This window comes from Acromyrmex echinatior, chromosome 2 (assembly GCF_024713525.1).
Source record: "Acromyrmex echinatior isolate Ae372 chromosome 2, ASM2471352v2, whole genome shotgun sequence".
Classification (NCBI taxonomy): Eukaryota; Metazoa; Arthropoda; class Insecta; order Hymenoptera; family Formicidae; genus Acromyrmex; species Acromyrmex echinatior.
In genome coordinates, this window is record NC_141853.1 from 578,783 (window position 1) to 598,888 (window position 20,106).

The window sequence follows — 20,106 nt, forward strand, 5'->3', positions numbered from 1 at the left end:
TATTTTTTATTTTATAAACTTCTTTAATTGCACTTCGTTATGCAAAATTTACTAAATACGCAATCTCCTATGATAGTGCCGGGAATCCCACCGGAATACATCAGCACGAATTTGTTACCCCCTTCAATGGACACGAAGAGCTATTCGCAGTACGGTTCCGCAACGCAAGACACGAAACCCGTACTAAGCAGCTTGACCTACGATTACTATTCGACAAAAAACGCTGTGATTAATGTGAAGCCTCCGAAAACGCCGGAGGACAACAGCACGTCGCGTCCCGCGAAGGTGCCCAAGACAGAGAATATGACTCTTAGCAGCAGTTGCTGCAATACATTATCAATGAGGAATCAAAATACGGGTGAATTGTTGGTCCCCAAGACGGAGGATGCTGCTTCTTGCAGAGTGAATTCACCTCCGCCACCACCGCCTCCTACAGTACGACAAACGTACGATTCTTACATGAGCCAAGATTCGAATTCCTCATCCATGTCATCCATGGACGCGATGGGTTCGAGATCATCCATAGGAGCGACAATCCATCATCCAAGCCAGCATCCGACACATCACGTGCTGCCAATGCAGCCCGTCGCCTATCCGATGCCAATGGTGGAAGATACCAGGATGAGCCATCAAATGTCCCAAAGGTCTCCTTATGAGCCTAGCGCCATGATGGCCGCCGCAGCGGCCGCGGCAGCAGCCGCAACCACCACAGAAGAGCTTTATCATCATAGATCGGCCGAACACGCGAGAGCGTACATGCATCCTGGTACCAGCAACATCGCAAGACCAGTAGTGACGTATTCCAACGACATAGCTGGCAGAGGTTACGAGAATGCGGTAGTAAGTGCAGCCAATCATCGACCCTATGATCCCGGTACCACTGCGACATACGAGAGATATGATACGCAGTCTTGCGCACCTATCCCGTCTCAGCAACAGCAGCAGCAACAACAACAGCAGCAGCAACAGCAGCAGCAGCAGCAGCAGCAGCAACAGCAGCAGCAGCAACAGCAGCAGCAACTTCATTCAAGGGCAAATATGTACTATCTGGGACAAACCGGCATGACGCCAGAGGAGCAAGAGCGAGTTTATCATCAAGAAGCTGCGGCAGCTGCTCAACAGCATCAAATGGCGATGGCCGCCGCCACGGCAGCCGGAATGATTAAGACTGAAGATGGTAATTTTATGAGAAATCTTTGCAAGTATACAAAACTCATTTGTATAACTAAACATCGTGTTTCCATGAATGTTGCAGTGAAATGTGTCACGGTCGCGCAAATGCAGCAAATGCAGAAACCCGGTGGACCGCCTACCTCGCCCGGGGGATCAGTGATGGATTTGTCTACCTCCAGTGTTACGTCCACTAGCCCGCAGGTTAAAAATAATATGATAAAAATAATATGATAAATATGTACAAAAAGTATTATGAGATCTTCGTGGTTATCATCAATGACGCGATTTACAGGCACCACCCTACGGTTCGAATAGCCTCAGTCCACAATATGGAGGAGGGCAGACGGTGGGAAGTAGTCCTCAGGCTGCAGCGAGTCCCCACTTAACGGCTAGTCCTCAAGTTCCTAGTCCCCAGGGCCAGACTCTCGATCTTAGCGTTAATAGACTCCACAGGTACATGTTAGTTTTCATATTTATAGTTATTAACAAATACTAAGAATAAAGTCTGAGACACAACTGAAAAATACAGACAGTAGGAACAGGAATAAAAGATTTCGACCTATCATATATACACAGTTTGTAATAAGTTGAAATCTGTTATTCTCTGCTCCTATTGCTTGTGCTTTTTAATTGTGTTTCAAGTTTAAGATTTAAAAAATCTCAGCTTTAAGAAAATTATTTTCAAGTTCGTTGATATTAAAAAATAAAAATTATTTTAGAGGATTTAGAGCAAAGAGAATAGTGCTAACAATAAGTATAATAGAAACTTATAATGAAATCATTGTAATACTTAGGACAAATAAAATAACAGATAAAAAAGATATATGTTTATCTCTATTGCAGCGGTGCACCCAGTCCACAATATTCTACCGGCCATGGGGAAGCCGTCGCGGTTCCAGTGGGTCCAGGTTTTCCAGCCCCACGACCGATTGAAGAACAAACAGAGCCCGTTGATTTTTCAACGGCGAACGAGCCGGTCAATTTCAGCGGGGGTCCGGGGATCAGGCCTGTACCCGGGTTTCCGCCGCCTGGAGTGCACGTCACGGCGTATAGTCGCGAAAGTACACCCGACAGCGGGGGTTCCCACTACATGGACGCCTACCGAGATCCCACCGGTGAGTTATCATCATTTATCGCATAACTCTGCGGACAATCTATGATTCGCATTCCAAAGATGTTTTATGATCACATTTAATAGCATGGTTATACAAAATCATTGTGTAAAGTTATAAAATTTATTAATTTGTAAAAGTCATTAGTAAAAAATATTTTTTAACAGTTTTCTGAAGTAACTAAACAGGCATGTATTATGTTGTTTTTTGTTTCGAATTAATCATATTTTACGTAAACGCTTTTCTTTGCATAATATCTCGATACCAAGAAGCGTTATCTTACTCATTGAAATACTTGTAACAATTATATAATCTCTAATATTTAAACATTATGTTTTACTATGCAACAACGTTGAAACATAATTCACTGCGAAAATTTGATGACGGAGAATCGTTTGCACGATTGATAATGTCAGATGAAGATAGAGCGAAAAAAACAAACATGGAAAAGGACGCGGCAGGGTGTCCTTAACACTATAAATTTTAACTGATATATATACACACCTCATACATACACACACACACACATACACACACACACACACACACACATACACATACACACGTGCGCGCGCGTGCAATATAGGAGATACACGCGAAGCGTTAATGTGTCCTTACACAGGCGTCGTGTAACGTCAGGTGATAGCGGGGGAGACGCGGAGGAGGTGCATGGACGAGGGATTCGGAAGAGAACAAAGAGCCCGACGCCCCCGGGGGTCGGCAAGGGTGGCGAGGGACGTAGATAGGGATGGGGGACGATACGCGGTTACAACCGTCGAATAAAAATTCACCAGAACAGTACATGACTGCCATAATAGGCACCTATGGCCGAACTCTCATTTTCCTCGGTCTCTCTGTACCTTGGCATTCCAAACCCGCGGCCGATTCTCCCCCTTCTCATCCCTTCCTTCTTCTCTCTCTCTCTCTCTCTCTCTCTCTCTCTCTCTCTTCCTCTCTGATCGTTTCCCTCGTTTTCTCCGTTTCCATCTCTCTCTTTCTCTCTCCCTTCGTCCTTCGGCCTGAATGTGCACCGTGCGCACCCTTCCCGTCGAACCACCCCCCTGTGACGGTACACGGCCATTGTTAATTATCAATATTTCGCGTACACGTAGCGCCGGCAAAAGTCCGGCGCGGCCGATATTGTGCGGACTCTGACGCTGGGGAGTAGTTATTGAAATTGAAACATTCGAGCACACACAGCGCCGTGTTCCCCGGCCTCGACGCACACAGGGCACCGCCGTGTTCACGCGACGTCGCGCGAGCGCGCACAGTCGGCCTTCCGTCCGTCGGCTATTTGCATTGCGTGCTCTCTCGACAAAATGAATTCTTGCCAGTAAATAAACGTGTAGATTTTACAACAGTTAATCAAGCAGCGGGCTGCTCCTGTAGTGCGCCTGTGTTCGCGCGCGCTACTTCCGCGTCTCCCGTTCGAGTGCGATTACATGGCATGTATGTACGTATTTAGGTAGAATGTCCTAGAAATCGTACACTTTTTCGATATATCATAAAAATCACATTAAAGATCATACTACTAACTCGCTCGATCATATCAACATCTCAGTAGATATATCAATTTGTGAATCATTATTTGTATCCACAGAGAATTAATGGATTTTCTAACAAAGTAAATGTTGAAAACAGAAATGGATAAAAGGAAATAACGAGTAATCTTTTCCCTCAATACGTTTCAAATTGTCAATACTTCATTATAAATTTATCTTAATTATCAAAGTATCCAATATCGAAGAAATTGAAAAGCATGTTATTAAGATTTTTTTTTATTGAATATAATATCGCACATTTTCCAAGTAAGATGCTTTCTATTTCACGCTGGGTCAACGTATTTTTACTTTTAGGAAACTGTTGATTTTATCATTTTTTATTTATATATAATCTCTCATATGTCAGGTTATGGACCCATGAGTCCTCATCCAGGATACGGGATGACCGGCGTTCAACCCGAATATCCCGGAAACACGTACACCCCTTATCCAACTGCAGGTTATAACTGCGGTGGAACTTACCCAGGTGGCCCAGTGACTTCCGGTTATCAGATTCCAGCGGGTTACACTCCGGCACCATGTTACAGCATGCCGCCACCACAGCATACGGTTGGACCCCTCGATAAACCATCTGGCAAGGACGACAGGTAGGATATCTCTTTTATCCCTTTTGAATGGAATATCGCGATTGTGAGCAATCCGGTTCACAGCAAACTTTTATTTATGTACTGTAAATATGAGTTTATGTCCGTCGGTGAAATACAAATCGTTAAATTAAACATTTGAGAGAGTAAAAAATTTTATTTGAAGATTTTAATACTATATTTTAATATCTACTATTTGATTTGAAGAATACATTCATTAAATCTATCAGATTGGCCGATATTTTCATTGCGTATTTAGCACTTCATCCTTTTTTTTCTTTAATTTAAAATTTGTTCTTTTTTTTCACTGTATTCAACATATATTATTTTGATGAAACTTAAAACCAAATAGTCGTTCATTTGTAACGTTAGATACGCGATGAGAATCCAAATCGTTATTTAGCGTGAGGTAGCACTATTAGAGAATACGTCCACACGTCGTGCAGGCGAGCATCGCGAGTTCTCGCCTTGGTACTTACTTGCCTTGCCGAAAGGATCGCACGAATCCTTCACGATAGATTCGTGGCCGAAGCTCGAAAAGGCGTGGAGACAGTGGCGGTGGCGGCGGCGACGGCGGCGGCAGCGGCAGCGACTAACATCAGCGATGAAGGGCGAGAGGAAAAGGGGGCAAAACTCGCGCATACCCACCTCCATTTTGTTAATTAAAGTAATTACTCTTCGTACCGAAAGTGCCAACCTTATTCTAATTGACGTGAAGCTCGGCGGTATGGAGAAGGCACGGTTGGGCGTATAAGAAGAGAATGAGGATGAGGCTCGAGTGGAAGGCGCGCGTGCAGGGGAAAAGGGGTGCTGGGATTGAGAGGGTGCGGAGGCGAGGTAGGATAAGGTTAAAATGGGGTAGGTGGGGTATAATCAGTTGCCACCGCACTGGATTATGGGCCGAGACCCGGCGTCGTCCTCCCCGCCGTGGTGTGGCGTGGGTTAGAAATCCAGAGCACACCTCCTCGGCTACCTCGAGGCGAAGTTGCCTTTCGTCCCTTTTGTAATTTTACCACGGTCCAAAATTCGATGCGTCGCGTTCCACGAATCTCACGAATGTCTCCACGATGAACGAAAATGTGAAAATCGAATCGATATTTTATCGGAAGTTTGAGATGACAATATTGGCAATATACGAATATTTACATTTGCGCGAAAATATAATCGTGAATGTACTGTGTACAATATTGCATAAAAATAAATATTATATCGGCAAATCTTTACTCAACGTAAAACTGTAAATAACGAAGTTTAGTTTTGAAATAGTTTGTATTTCAAAAAGAGGAAAATTAAATGATTAATTTTTAATTGTCAGTATTATATTTCATATTTTTTCATTTTCATTTTAGAAATTAAAAGCATTTAATAATCTTATTTTTAAAATTACAGTTTTAATCTACTTTATTATATACTTGTAATGTTTATTAAGTGTTTAATTAATGATAATAGTGAGCACATTTAGTAAATTATGTTTTTTTATTGCACAAATTTAATTTGAGAAGTTTATGAAATGATTATGTTCAATGATTTCCTCACGATATTAATCTTTCCACGTTTCTCCTCCTTCTCATTAATTGTATCTTTATTGAATCGCTATAACGTTGAACATGTACGACCAACTAAAACCTCGGTCAAACCAATCTATATCAGAACTTCAACTTTATTAATAGCAGCAGGCAATATAACTACCTTCGCTTCCTAACTATATTATTAGTCTCGTCTCTTGGAACCGTTTTTATTAGTGTACGTCCCAATTCGGATCAATCACCTAAATTTGTGAAAATATCAAATACATAATCGATATAAGAATAAATAAATCTTAATTTTTTCTAGGATAAAGTTTTTTTTAATTCTTACTTAAATTTGAAAGTTCCCAAAATCTGTTTATCTAAAATTAAAAATGATAAATTTCCCGAAAGAAAAATTCGTTTTACTGTTACATAATCATTTTTATATTTACTTATTAATAATCGTACGCCATAACATTGGGCATTCATAAAAATATGTAAAAGCAACATAAATATACTTACTTGAACTATTTCATTAAAAAATGAATATATATATATAGAAAAAATTTTTAATAAAAATTACAATAAAATTCAATAACTTGATGCTACCAACATCTAAGACAGAATAGTGGACCAGCAGAAACTGTAAAAACGCGAAGGTAGATAGATAGTCCGATGGCGTGCTTGAATTGCACTTAAGTCGTCATCCGTCGGCTCTCGGTTGCTCGGCAATATCGCGACCACTCAAGGGCCATCGAGGCTTTCTCATTGCCGACGACGGCTTGCCTATCTACGAGGCTACGATGAGATCGAAAGCAAGAGCGAGACGCTCACCCTCTGATTTGCTGTGGCCGGCGCATATGTTCTTTCGGTCTGCTTCTCTGCCTTCTCCTTCGTCTCCTCTCGGTCCTTTTTCCTGCTTTTCGACGTTTTTTCATATCACGCTATCACGACGCACATTGCTCTTCCACTCACGCTTCACAGAAAAGTTACAAAACGCAATATAACTTTGCGAGGCCCTACAACTGTAAACTATATACTCGCATTTGCGTCTGGGAAGACGATTTACGATTGTTGCTTATGTTGGGTGTAGAGTGCATTAAATTACGTCAGACAGTCTGCTCAAGTGCTTTTTGCAAATAAAAGCCACCTACAATTTTAGTCGCTGTATCCTTAAGGCTCGATTCAATTCATGCTCACAACACTTTTGGGAATTATTTTATTGTTTATCAAACGTTAAACAAGATCAAATAATACTGTTTATCCAAGTAAAATCAAATGATTATCATTATTTGCGTGAAACTGTAGAACTGCAGCCTAAATGAGTAGTATCACGAAAAGAAGTAAATAATTTAGGTGGAAATATGGTTTTAGCTCTTATACTCGAATAGCGACAATTAAAGAATTACCCACACAGCACACTTTATCCGAAGGACGTTCTGAAAACAGGACTTTTAGGACGTTTTTTTAGATCTATAGGACGTCGCTTGGAGAGTTGTATAGGTACTGATAAAATTCCATGATTAAACTAGGGACTCTCGATTTGACGGTTAATATTATTCGGTGCAGTATGAATGTGAGGAGATACTCGTTGAATTTCGCACCTCGGCCCACCCCTCGTGGTCGCGATGGCAAGGAGCTGATACAGTGCCCCACGTCGTCCTGTGATGGCATGGGTCATGTCTCAGGGAACTACGCTACCCACAGAAGGCAAGGCAGCATCGACATTTACCAAGCCTTTGACGTGAACGCTCGATTATGTATATATCGATTTGGCGATGCAGCACGCACGCAAGCACGCTACATACATACATACATACATACATTTAAATTTCTCCTCTTTGGTCCCTCAATAGAGATTTTCATTCAAAAATGGTAGATGATAGTATATCCTGAAACACACACACATACATATATATATATAACAAATGATATGTAAATTGCGAATTACATTTATATGGATGGTTCTTGCATCAATGCATTGGTGGTCCGTGGTGTAGTTGCTTCTTAAGTGTGTTGCGATAACATACGTCTAGAAACCTTATTTTCTCCTAGTTAAGCGGTTGAGTTGTACACTTGGTTAATATTATGTTGCCATATATATCTATATATGACGTACGTGTGAATATCCAGTGGTACTATACTACCTTGCATAAGTATATATATATACACAATATATAGTTTTCATTTTTGTTATACAGTTTACTCGCTCTTTCTCTCTTCTCCTCTTTCCTTTTTTTTTTGTTTCATACTCTACGTCGTATTATGCGATACCAAAGGTGTGTAGATGAGCCTCGTAATTGAATGAATTTTTTTTTTTTTTTCCTCGCTGTTTTTACCCGACCCCTACGAAAAGGGATGGCAAAATCAAAGTTTAGCATTGCGGAAGAATTGGCATTGCACAGGACTCGCTTTCGATCGCGAGACTCATTTGTTTTCGTACGCATACGTAGTAATTAATTTACTGACTACCCGTCCGTTGAAAGCCGCTTTCGCCAGCCTCGAGTGGGCAGCTTTGTAGCGAACTGTTGTCGATGACCATGTCATAACAGAACCGTAACGATCAAGAAAACCCACGAAGCGGTGAAGATATCGCTTCGCGATGCACCTTGGGTGCAAAGTCAAATTGGCAATTGGCGAGTTTCATTGGGGTCAGGTGTGAGTGTGCTCCCTGCTCTCCCTTTCGATGTTCTTAGAGTAAGACCGATGACGGATCAACGCGACTATGAAGCGCGATTGATCTTACGAGCGACACCTCATAAGTGATCCAACTGGAACACGGCGTTGCCATTTGCATGCTACCAAATACGATCCGTTGTCCGTCCGCATCGATCATAATCCGCACGACATTTGAGGGTGTCCCTGGAGCGTAAGACTCGGGCTACGATCGTTGGCGTGCACGATCGGTGCTCGAGAAAGAAATGCGAGTCTTAGGTCTCCCTTTCCCTCAATGTCTTCGTTCGAACTGGACGCAAGGCAAGTTCGTCCGAAACTAAATCGTAATGAAACCAGTGCCGATACGCACTGATCTCGGTGAGCCAACGTCTCTTGCTCTTCGATGAATACATAATACGTTTAGATCTTAGCGGCGATTAATTAATAAATAATAATATTTTAACTTCGGTGACGTGTTGTGTCACCCGTCGTGCGATACGTAGATGATTTCGATCGTTTCAGCGAACGAGATGTTCGGATACTCATCGAGATCTAATTTTTGAGATGTCGATTGTCCTTTAAATAGAACAGCCTTAGATCATGTGAGTACTCACGACATCGTGGCAACGTCGCGTAAATTGCATGCGATGTGTTGCTGAAGCGATGGTTGGACGTTTCTGAGGTGTGCGTTCGTGTGACGAAAGCCATGAAGATTACCGCGTTGCGCATTTTTATCAGGCATCGTACGTAGCATGATAATAAATTTTTCAAAGTTTTTCACAATTTCTTGTGTCTTCCCAGAACACGCAGCGCGCGGTCTTCATAGCGTTTTCGCAACGCGTTGAAATAGAAGAGAGTCTTCTTTCCTTTGCAGCCTTTCCGGATGCCCACGAGCTGATCGTTCGCAAATCCAGGCGCATTCCCAGGAGCTCAAGTGTCCTACGCCAGGATGCGACGGTTCTGGACATGTCACGGGAAATTACTCGTCACACAGAAGTTTATCCGGTTGTCCACGGGCCAACAAGCCAAAGAGTAAACCTCGAGATGGTCAAGATTCTGAGCCCCTGAGGTCAGTTGGTGCGAATACTATTAATTATGCGCTCTATATTCTGACTGCACTTTCTGTACACGCGATTAACACGGGTTAGCACTGGTCTCGGTCTTTATTCAAGGGCGTTAAATTTTAGAGGGTGGCAGTTTATTTTGATAAAATAAAATCTTAAAAGTAAAATTTGTTATAAGTCATTATTTAATTTATCTTTGCCTCGAAATAACACATTTTAGTGCTATGGCTTTTCTGTTCTTTGAAGGTTTAATTGTAAAGAATATCCTCAACTAATAGTAGCTTACTTTTAAGCAATACTAATCTCTTATAATAATCGTATTAATGAAAGAATTTTATCGACTAAATTTTTCGAAAGATTATACAAGATATATTTAATGTGTTTAACGTTTAACGTAACGTACATATTATTGTTTGTAATGACATTTAAGTATAATTTAAATATGATTATGCTGCAAATGCAGCGTGCTCATTTTATTTGACAAAATGAAACTTAATGACAAATTATTTTGATTTGACAAAAAATTTAATTATTCAATTTACATTCAGTATTGAAAAGTAATAGATTTAAGTTAATACAACGCAAAGGAGGTCCGAAAAGAGCGGGAGGGCTATCGCGAGTTTGTAGGATTTGGTTTCACGACGCGATTACATCTCGCAAGTTCCGCAATTTGAGGGTGCGGCGGTAATCGCGATCTCAATTTGCGTTTTCGTCGCGTTCGCACGTTGCACGTAGCAGCTAACGCAGGTATCTTCTCGACCGCATTGCACGTACCGCGAGGCTGCCGGATGAGACCCGAGAAAGGGGAAATCCCGTCCCCCTTCCCCGTAACCGCATCCTAACTCCCTTTGCCCGAGTTACACCCCGCGCAAAAGCGAAGACGCTGACTAATAACTGGCGGTTTCCGCTCGTTTCACGCTCGCTCTGTGCGGATGGATTATGTGGTGTTGGTGACGGTGGCGTTGGCATTTTGGACTACAGATGTCCAATCCCGGGTTGCGACGGGTCCGGCCATGCCACCGGCAAATTCTTGTCGCACCGCAGGTAAGGCTCGTCGTATAAGAAACTTTCAAGCTACATGAATCTTGCTTTAGAATAATCGTATGCTATTTTCTGTTTTTTTTTTTTTCGTATATATAGTGAGTAGACAAACAAAATAATATAATCGAAGGGTAACTCTTTGCATAAAAATAAATTAAAAGTACAGAACGAACTTTTTTCGTCCGAGGCTTATTTTTCGAAAAAGTCAAGTTTAATTTTGAAAAAATCTTTAGATATTAGCACAAAAAGTTATTGCAGCTTTTGAAGAAGTAAGAAAATTCATAAGATTACTAACCCTATTCTTCTAATGATACGTATTTTTTCGAAGTTAAAAACAATGTATTCTTATTTTTCATTTATTGTATTCTTTTTTTGTAAAGTGAGACAAAATTTAAGAAATTATTATTTAATATTTAATTATTGTTTTACGAAAAAGTTATGCTTAGCTTGTATTAAGGCTATGTTCGCTTTGGGCAGTATGTAATATATGTATGGTTTATCATACAGAGATTTTGTTAAAAATTTGATTATATACATATATTGGTTGAAACACACACACCTATCATGCAAGATACGTTGAATCAATTTTATTTTCTCAATTGTATTGATGTTAACATTAAAAAATCTGATCATTAAGTAAAATGTAAATATATTTATAAATATTCCAGCTAACGTTAAATATTCACAGAAAGTTCGATTCGTATTACCAATGTATCGAATGTTCCGGAACAGTAAAAGAATTGTCACAGAATGTGCAAATGTCGATGAAAGCCTATTCTACAATGTGCTTTTTGTTTTCAATTTTTTGTTTTTTGCTATTTTTTACATTCTGTCTTTTTGGTTCTTATCCGGTTTTTTGTTTTATGTTGTCCGAGATAAAAGTTAACGAACTTTGGAAGAAACAGGAAACACGTAGCAAGAAATGCAATTGTCAATGAAATGATTGCAAAGGAGAGAAAAAGCAATAAGTAAAAAACAAAAAACAGGAAACAAAGAACACACATTATAAAATAGGCTTCAGAATATTGTATGAATACTCCTTGTGTATATTTCACGAAAATCGCAAGCGAGCGAGCAGTGCACATCTCCGCCGATAGAGGGCCGCAGTGGAGAGCATTTACTCATAACAAGAATCACCTGGGAGAAAATATAAGGAGCGCAGCACTTCATCTATGAAGTGAGCCCAAAGATTGGGCTTCAAGGTTGGCTCCATTTTTTAAAGTAAAATTTTGTTTAAAAACTGATTCACGGACACGATCTGACATGGAATTTTTGGAAAAATTAAAATTTTGTGGAATATATATGGAACATTCTCGGAATATATAATGATACACGAATGAAATTTTCAATCGACATTTAAATGTATCTTTTATATTTCATAAATATTCGAAATATTTCGGAATATTCTTGGAAAGTTGTTTTGAGATTTTAAAAGTATTTTATGAATATTTCCAGAATGTTTAGTGTTTGCTGGGATATTTATATATAACTTTATAAAGTCTGAATAAAGATTGTCAATAAAAATTACATTCTAGAAAAGAAATGTCATTTTATTGAACGCCGGCATTTAAAACAGAAAACCCCTTCATCTTTTTTCTTTTTTTTCTTTTTTTTTAGAAGGTATGTATTGTTTTTCAACGTACTCTTCATGCAACCGAGAATTGGTCTTAGTAAAGAGATATTAATCCATAAATCCATAATTTAACAATTTTGCTTATGGCAGTCAGGACATTTCTAGCAATTTTTCTCTTAATAAAATTAATAAACTTTAATTATTTGGCACATGTTTTTGCCTCCTAAAGTCGTGTAGACGTTATGTGAACATGATAATGTTTATAGCGTCTCACAAACCATATCTTCATTAAGTGCATGTGTACTCTCTAAATTCTTTGGAATGGAATTTCTAAAAAATGAAAATTGAGCTAATTTGGAAAAAGAGTTTTAACTTAAAAGTAAGATTTCACTCTTTAGGGTGACAATTCACTCTAAAAATTTAAAGAGTACTTAATATAATTTCTCGGAAACAAAGCCTCGGACAAAACAGTTTATTGGGTACTTTTAATTTATTTTTGTATAAAGAATCATTCTCTGTCAGGTTGTACTATAGGTTTGTCTGTAATTATCTTATGTGTCAAATTGCGACGATTAAATGCTTGTAGGAACATTAGCTTCTATATAGATCGCAAAATTAACTGTTGAAGTTCTAAATAATTATAATCCATTAAAAAGATTATTGATATTTTCGATTTGCGCTGCGATTTTTGTAATTCGATAATAAATTGGGGTAATAAATTAATGTAACTTAAATATAAAATATTGTTTTAATCTGCTGTGATTACATTACTGTTTATTTATTAAAGGAAGTTACATTGATAATATACAACCTATTTTAATGATATTTACGATTATAGTTCTTGAAATTGATGAGTCTTTATTCATTCGTAATGTGTATACGTTTCCTATATTATACATCTTCATTTTCTTATTGCAGTGCATCTGGGTGTCCAATTGCAAACAGGAATAAGATGCGAGTGTTGGAGTCTGGCGGCACAGTCGAGCAGCACAAGGCGGCCGTGGCTGCCGCGACAGCCATGAAGTTCGAGGGTGTCAATTGCCCCACACCTGGATGCGATGGACTTGGTCACATAAACGGCTCCTTCCACAGCCACAGGTCTTTATCGGGCTGCCCGATAGCCAGCCACGCCGTGAAGAAACCGAAACCGGAGGATAATATGAGCATGTACAGCAGAGGAATCACCGGTGAGGATCGAGTTGCCTGTGATGTCGCCTCTGGCTGTCAATACTTAACGATCGAAGAATAATATTGTCAGAGTTACGCTGTGCGTGAGACCAATCGTTACGAAGAAGAATAACGATCGAATTTTGTCCAAAAAGTATTCGTAAAAAATTCTCCTCGCGTGCAACTGTCAAAATTGAAACCGCGAGATGCGTTTTTCTATCAAAACGCGCGGTAGAAAGAGAGAGAGAGAGAGAGAGAGAGAGAGAGAGAGAGAGAGAGAGAGAGAGAGAGAGAGAGATAGAAAGAGATAGAGAGATAGAGAGAGAGAGAAAGGAAATGCTACGAAGTAGATAAGACGGTTTAAGTTCGCTCTCTGTTCTTTTCTATGCTTGCGCATCGCGCTCGTTCGGGATTTATTCATCATTTATTTTCTTTTACTTCAGAGTTTATATATGAAAAAAATATTCATAAATTGATCGACGCCTAGACGAGCGCGATGCTAAAACATACGGAATTATGTATCTTCCTTTGTAAACTTGTGCATATCAAACCTTGTACTTAATTCCATGCTATGCCATACTCTGCTCTTCACGCAATGATGTGCTGTCATACCAATAAGAATAATCTCCTTCCCTATCCTTCCGTTTTTTCTCTTAATCATTAAAGAGTTCGTTTTTTTTTCATTTCTCCTTTTTAAATATTTCTTTTTCCGTTTCGACCCCTTTCTTTTTCTCAGTAATAAATGTTCCAGGTTTGCGAACAAATATCGCAACTGATTAGATACGAAACGGTGAAAGGATGCCACAAGTAGCTTATAAAAGAGAAAAAAAGAAGAAACAGAAGCAACAGAATTGAATATGATGGCGTTAATTTACATCTCATTTTTTTTTCCTCCCTTTCGATTCGGTCCCGCGCAGGAACCTCTTCCTTCGTTATGTACAAGACAGAAATGTAAAATCGAAAAAAAAAAAAAAACAAACAACCGTATGTCTTAATGATGGAAAATAATATATTCTGATTTATTCTGGGATCAGCTCCTTTCATGTTGAGCTTGGAGCACGGTTACTTTTGAAGGTAAGGGACTGACGTATTCGCCACTTGTTTCCTATGTGTTTTCGATGTTACATTACAGAATTTCCACACACCAGTATTTTTACTTTTACGTGACGACGTCCGAGTGTTGGCAATATCTGTGAATCATACGTTTGGCACAGTAAGCAACCGTAAGCTTCTTTTTGCTCATTCACGTGCGACGAAATGTCGCGCCGCGTACCGACGCCAGCACTCGGTGTCTTCCGTTTTTTTTTTCTTCTATCTGGTATGATGGCACCTCACGCTAATTACCCTCAAAACACCCCGATATTGTCCCGATCATACCATTTCCACGGCACTCCTGTCAGGTTCGTGCGTCTCTTACCGAGTCGGAGCACACGCTTGATCGAATGAGCCTCAAAGTGCCTCTCGCTTTTCTGCCGAGATGCGTTTATCACTTTGGCACGAACCATACGCAGAAGAAACCGTACCGTCCCATTATCTCGAGATAAGCTATAGTGCAGTGACTTGGGACGAGCGAAGTTAGAGAAAAAATTATATATTACAGTAGAATTATCGAAGAAAAAAATTATTTTATTCAGATCTGCAATATCGATTGCGACATTTCACTAAACCGCTTCACCTAAGTCGCTGCCTGAACCGATCCTTAACGTAAATTTTAAATGCTCGCTATATTTCCACTTGTACCGCATAAAATCCCGTAAATCCTTGTTCGAATATTTCGATCTAACGCTTTCCGATCGTGAATGAAAAAAGAAAAAAAAAAGAAAAAAAAAGTAAGACCCGTCAAAACGCTTGTATTTTAAATTCGTACGAACTTCCGTCGGGAATTCAAGTTGTGACCATTCAGTTTCCAGTAGTTTTTCCATTTGTTACGTATCACATATTAGGGCATTTCGCATTTAGACGAAAGGGCGTACGAATCGCGCCGTGCACGCTTGATTGCGGATGAAACCGATTCTCTGGAAATCGGGAAATATATGATATAATCTCTCTTTCGACCGTAAAACGGACATTCGATCAAACTGGACCGTGTCTGTCCTGTCTCTAGGGTTGGAAGCCGGTGGTCCGGCTCACGGGGGTGCGGTAGGCACGGGTCAGGGTAACTCGAGCGGTAGCGGGACCGCCGGTGTCCAGAGCGAGGATCTCTACACACTGGAGGCTGAAATCACCGAGCTCCAGAGAGAGAACGCCCGGGTCGAGTCGCAGGTCTTGCGCTTGCGCTCGGATATCACCGCCATGGAGAATCAGCTCAAGCAGGGAGAAAAGGTCAGTATTTGCTCAGTCGGTAGTATACCGTGTGTCGAATAATTAAATAACAAACAATTGCATATGTAAAAATAGAAACTTTGTTAATTTTAGACAAATCTTTGTGCTTTTAAGCTAATCGCTTTGGCCTTATCGCAATCGCAAAATCCAATTTCATTTTGAAAGCTAAATTATTACTCAATTCTAATACCATTCTAAGATAATGTATATTACGTTGTATGTTGTTTAAATAATTTTTTTTCGTGATATTGTTTTATAGAAAATTTATTCACACATATATATATAATATATATATATAAAATAATATATTAATAGTAACTAAATTAACTAATTTTTTTTATTAACCGTATGCTGATATTATATAAGTAAACTAATCGGTAGTTGATCAATCTTCCAGCAAACAAATTAACGTTACAAAAATTTTTTAATATTACAATTTCCTAATTTAAAAGTACATTAGAAGCAAATAGAAGAGCTCGAGGGAATAGGCACTGTTCAAAATGTGTTAAAATAACGACAAATAACGTCAGCTTGTTTACTGGGTTATTTCGCATATTAAAAAGAATTTGTGAATATTTCATTTTAAATTTTGCTAGCAGAGTAATTTATCAGTTCTATGATGGCTCTGAGTACCCAGTTACGTATGAAGCGCATGATGCATCATTTGTTCTTGTTATTCACCAAATAGAGAACGATAAAATCATGCGCTTCATGCATAACTCGGAACATACCCTCTGTAGTGGTTCTATTGCTTTAGAAACTGGTGGCTCTAGAATAATATATTTTCACAGACATGTTTCTTTTTGCAGGAAACGACAACGATAACTCAGCGTAACAATAATTTGACCGAGTACTATCAATCGCTACGCGACAACATGATCACTCTGCTGGAGCAAGTGCGAATACCGAACGCCCCGGGCGGACCGCAGGAGAAAATAGGCCATGAGAACTTCGATAGTTACCTGACGAAGTTGCAGACTCTGTGCACCGCCGACGGCTACTGCGCTGACGAGAGCAACCGGCCGATTTACGAGACGGTGAAGACCGCCCTGCAGGACTTCACGGTCCTGCCGACACCCATCTGAGACCATCCTTAAAGATCGACGATCTGGTACTGAGCGTCGCTCTTGGGACTCGCGCGATCAAGCGATCCGGCGTATTCGTGACGCGGATCGCAAGTCGTTCCGCTCTCGTCCACTGAATACTACGAGTGAACGGAACGGTGCGAGAGAACGGTGCCCAGTTCCCATGAAAATGTAGACACATATAAATCGACACGAGGACGCACGATAGGGAACTGCGTCGATCGTGACTGAGCACCGCGGATCGGCCTATTGACCTAGAAGAAACCCGGCTTCGTGACGCGTGTGACTCATCCGGATATTGTGGAGAATCCGACCGTGCGTCACATACGTATCTACGTGTGTACTTACATCGCTCGCGTGAATTTCGGACTACGTCACTTGGCGACGTCAACCTTGCGATCATTGCACATGCGATCGTCAGGTGACGATTGTCGGTGAAAGTCGTCGTGGCCGGTCGAGCATGACGACCGGCTCGTAGGCTTGCTTAGGAAACGCTATAACGGCATCTAACCACCGCACCGGTATGACGACTCCATTGGGGCAATCGAACTAAACTAAACGGACTATTGTTTACGGGGGGGGGGCGACGTTGGCCCCCGTAGCGATATATCTTTTGTACATAACGATGTCTACGTCAAGTATCATGATTAATGGCGGCCGCTATCGCCGCTTATGTACATACACAACGGGAGAAATTGCGTTTATATATTATTCGACAGATTGATGGTTAAGTCGCTCTATAAGTCGTGTAAAAATGATTCATTTAGCTGTATATCGGATTCTTGCCACTTAACGCTGTGTAACTGTTATTGCCGTTTAAGCGAGGTCAGCGCGCGACTTTACGGACGACGAGGACATACAACGGTGCGTCCATCAATGACGTTTCTCTGCTGATGAAAATCCAAAAGCTACATATAAACCAATTTATCGACTAACTATTTACCAGCTAGTCACTATTATTATTATTATTATTATTATCATCATCTCATCATTATGATTATTATTATTACTATTACTGTAACTATTACAATCAGCCAGATTGTTTTTAGCGACTAATTCAATCGTCATTATTGCTACCATTACTCTTACTACTGTCGATAAAATATAGTCACGAAGTATACCAACATATTTATATATAATATAATCGAATCTATAAGAAAGAAAAGTGCGATGCGTGTTGTCCATAGGCTGTACATAGTCACAGAGATATACAATTATTATAAGGACAAAAATCGCTGGCGATAATGAGCTGCGATTTTGGTGGGACGATGAAAGAGAGAGTGAGAGGGAGGGGGAGAGAGAGAGAGAGAGAGAGAGAGAGAGAGAGGAAGGAGAGAGAGAGGAAAGGAAAGAATAATGCTCACGAGGTCATACATGGCCTCTTCATTAACAGCTGTCAATCGTAAGTCCGATGTTCTGTCGAATTTATGCTTGTTCGAGGCAAATGATCAAGTCTCGATCGTTTCATCAAGGACACAAAGAAGGATCGAGCTTCGCGTTCCTTCATGATACGTCGCGACCAATTCGGTCGGAGGATATTCATTCGTATGTGTTATAATTTCGGAATGTATCACATTCTCTCCCCTGTATATTCGTGATCACCTATGACCGCATCGTGAGACACGTGTACATTTGTATCGGCGCGGTTATTATTGTTTTTGTTGATATATTGTGTTTTTATTTATTTTATACGTTTGTTTTGCTGATGGAACGAGAAATGCAAATGGAATTTGTAAATATCGAAAACCGGCTCTAAATCGTAAGAGTCATTGCTTCTCGTTGGAGCTGTATGAGTGTTATTATTACTACAGAACATGCCAGAATTTTGGTTTTCGCTGGTGACTTTTTACACCTAAAACTTTTTACACGTGTAAATCGATCGATCGACATGCAAGAAACTTTTATTATTTTAACAATATAACGCCTGAAAAACAAAATGGAAAACATATTATTAAAATAGAAATATAGATATAATTAAAAGGAAGAATTTGTTAATAAGGCGCTTATCATTATGTATCATACAATTGATATATTCATTATATTTAATATTAATTGTACTGCCAAGAAAAACGTTCTCAATATATCATAAATGTTTAAATAATTTAATTTTAACATTCTTATTTTCTCTCTTTAAATTATAATCATATATGAATTGGGAACGTCAAGATTGTAAAATCATAAGATATGGATCATTGTAAAATAGCAAACATGTCGATCGTACAATCAGTGATTTTGCCGATTTGAAGCTGCATTATGTTAAAATTATATTATGTTCGCTATTATGTGTATCAGATAATGTATATAAAGAGAAGGGAAAATTAATTGTTTGTCTGAGATGCTGATGAGATGGAAGAAGTTGCGTGCAGAAGTAAATATACTTTAACCAACCACCGTGTAGTGAGAGTAATAACAAATTACAGATAGCGATAGTCGACCGACAATTACGAATAATCTCGACGTTATAATTATTCTTGTCACTATCATTGTCATTATAATTACATCGTCACTGTCGTACTAAAATATTTCTTTTCTTATTTCGAGTTAGCGCAATTGGCATGTAAAAAAAAGGAGATAAGAATGAGAGTGAAAAACAGATAACCAACAATCAACAGTTACATTTTGACTTTGCAACAGAATACCTAACTTCAGTTCTGTTGCGTCGCAATTAATATTAAGTCTGCAATATTCATTATGGTACATCATTATCATCTACTAGTCTTGAGTATTATTGTTATTATTGCTATTATTATCAATATTATTTTATTATTATTATTATTATTATTATTATCAATTTATTATCACTATTATCGTTACGTTTTCGTCACTATTACGATTATGATTGTTGCCGTTAATAAAAATCTACAGGTATATAAGTTCAATAACATGCTTTAAGTAAGTATAAATGTTACTCCGATTGAATAAAGGGTATTTATCGATGAATACTAATTATTTCTCCTTTCACATATTATATTATATTTAAATGAAATATTTTTAATGCCTATTCATAATATTCATAAGAAGCACGATATGTTATATGATTTATATGAGATAGAAAAAGAAGAGCTAATTTAAAAACGGAAGTGGCTCTATCAGAGCTTTATAACTTTATAACTTTATAACGCTGATATTACGTTAAATGGAAGATAATGTAAGCAAGATAGATAAATAATACGCGATCTTCTACACGATATGACATTTAGCAGGAAACAATGATATAAAAGGAGGATACATGAGAACAAGAGAACAATCTTGAGAAGAAA

At 39.2% G+C, this 20,106-nt stretch overlaps 1 protein-coding gene across 10 annotated transcripts in view; it reads left to right on the plus strand.

Annotated features, from left to right (window-relative positions):
• LOC105148601 (uncharacterized) overlaps positions 1-19,786 on the plus strand; it is a 344,598-nt gene extending 324,812 nt beyond the window's left edge. For 3 of the 10 annotated variants that reach the window (XM_011060408.2, XM_087402881.1, XM_087402882.1), the window contains 10 exons: positions 77-1,177; positions 1,256-1,374; positions 1,466-1,632; positions 2,017-2,288; positions 4,194-4,434; positions 9,469-9,663; positions 10,640-10,702; positions 13,191-13,459; positions 15,544-15,761; positions 16,571-19,786. In XM_011060408.2, the coding sequence (XP_011058710.2) occupies positions 77-1,177; positions 1,256-1,374; positions 1,466-1,632; positions 2,017-2,288; positions 4,194-4,434; positions 9,469-9,663; positions 10,640-10,702; positions 13,191-13,459; positions 15,544-15,761; positions 16,571-16,846 (2,921 nt within the window). In that variant the 3' untranslated portion in view covers positions 16,847-19,786. Of the gene's footprint in view, positions 1-76; positions 1,375-1,465; positions 1,633-2,016; positions 2,289-4,193; positions 4,435-7,508; positions 7,650-9,395; positions 9,436-9,468; positions 9,664-10,639; positions 10,703-13,190; positions 13,460-14,473; positions 14,514-15,543; positions 15,762-16,570 lie in introns of those variants that run through there. The other 7 variants (XM_087402879.1, XM_087402877.1, XM_087402885.1 and 4 more) reach the window with 6 other exon arrangements.
• The last annotated feature ends 320 nt before the right edge of the window (positions 19,787-20,106 follow it).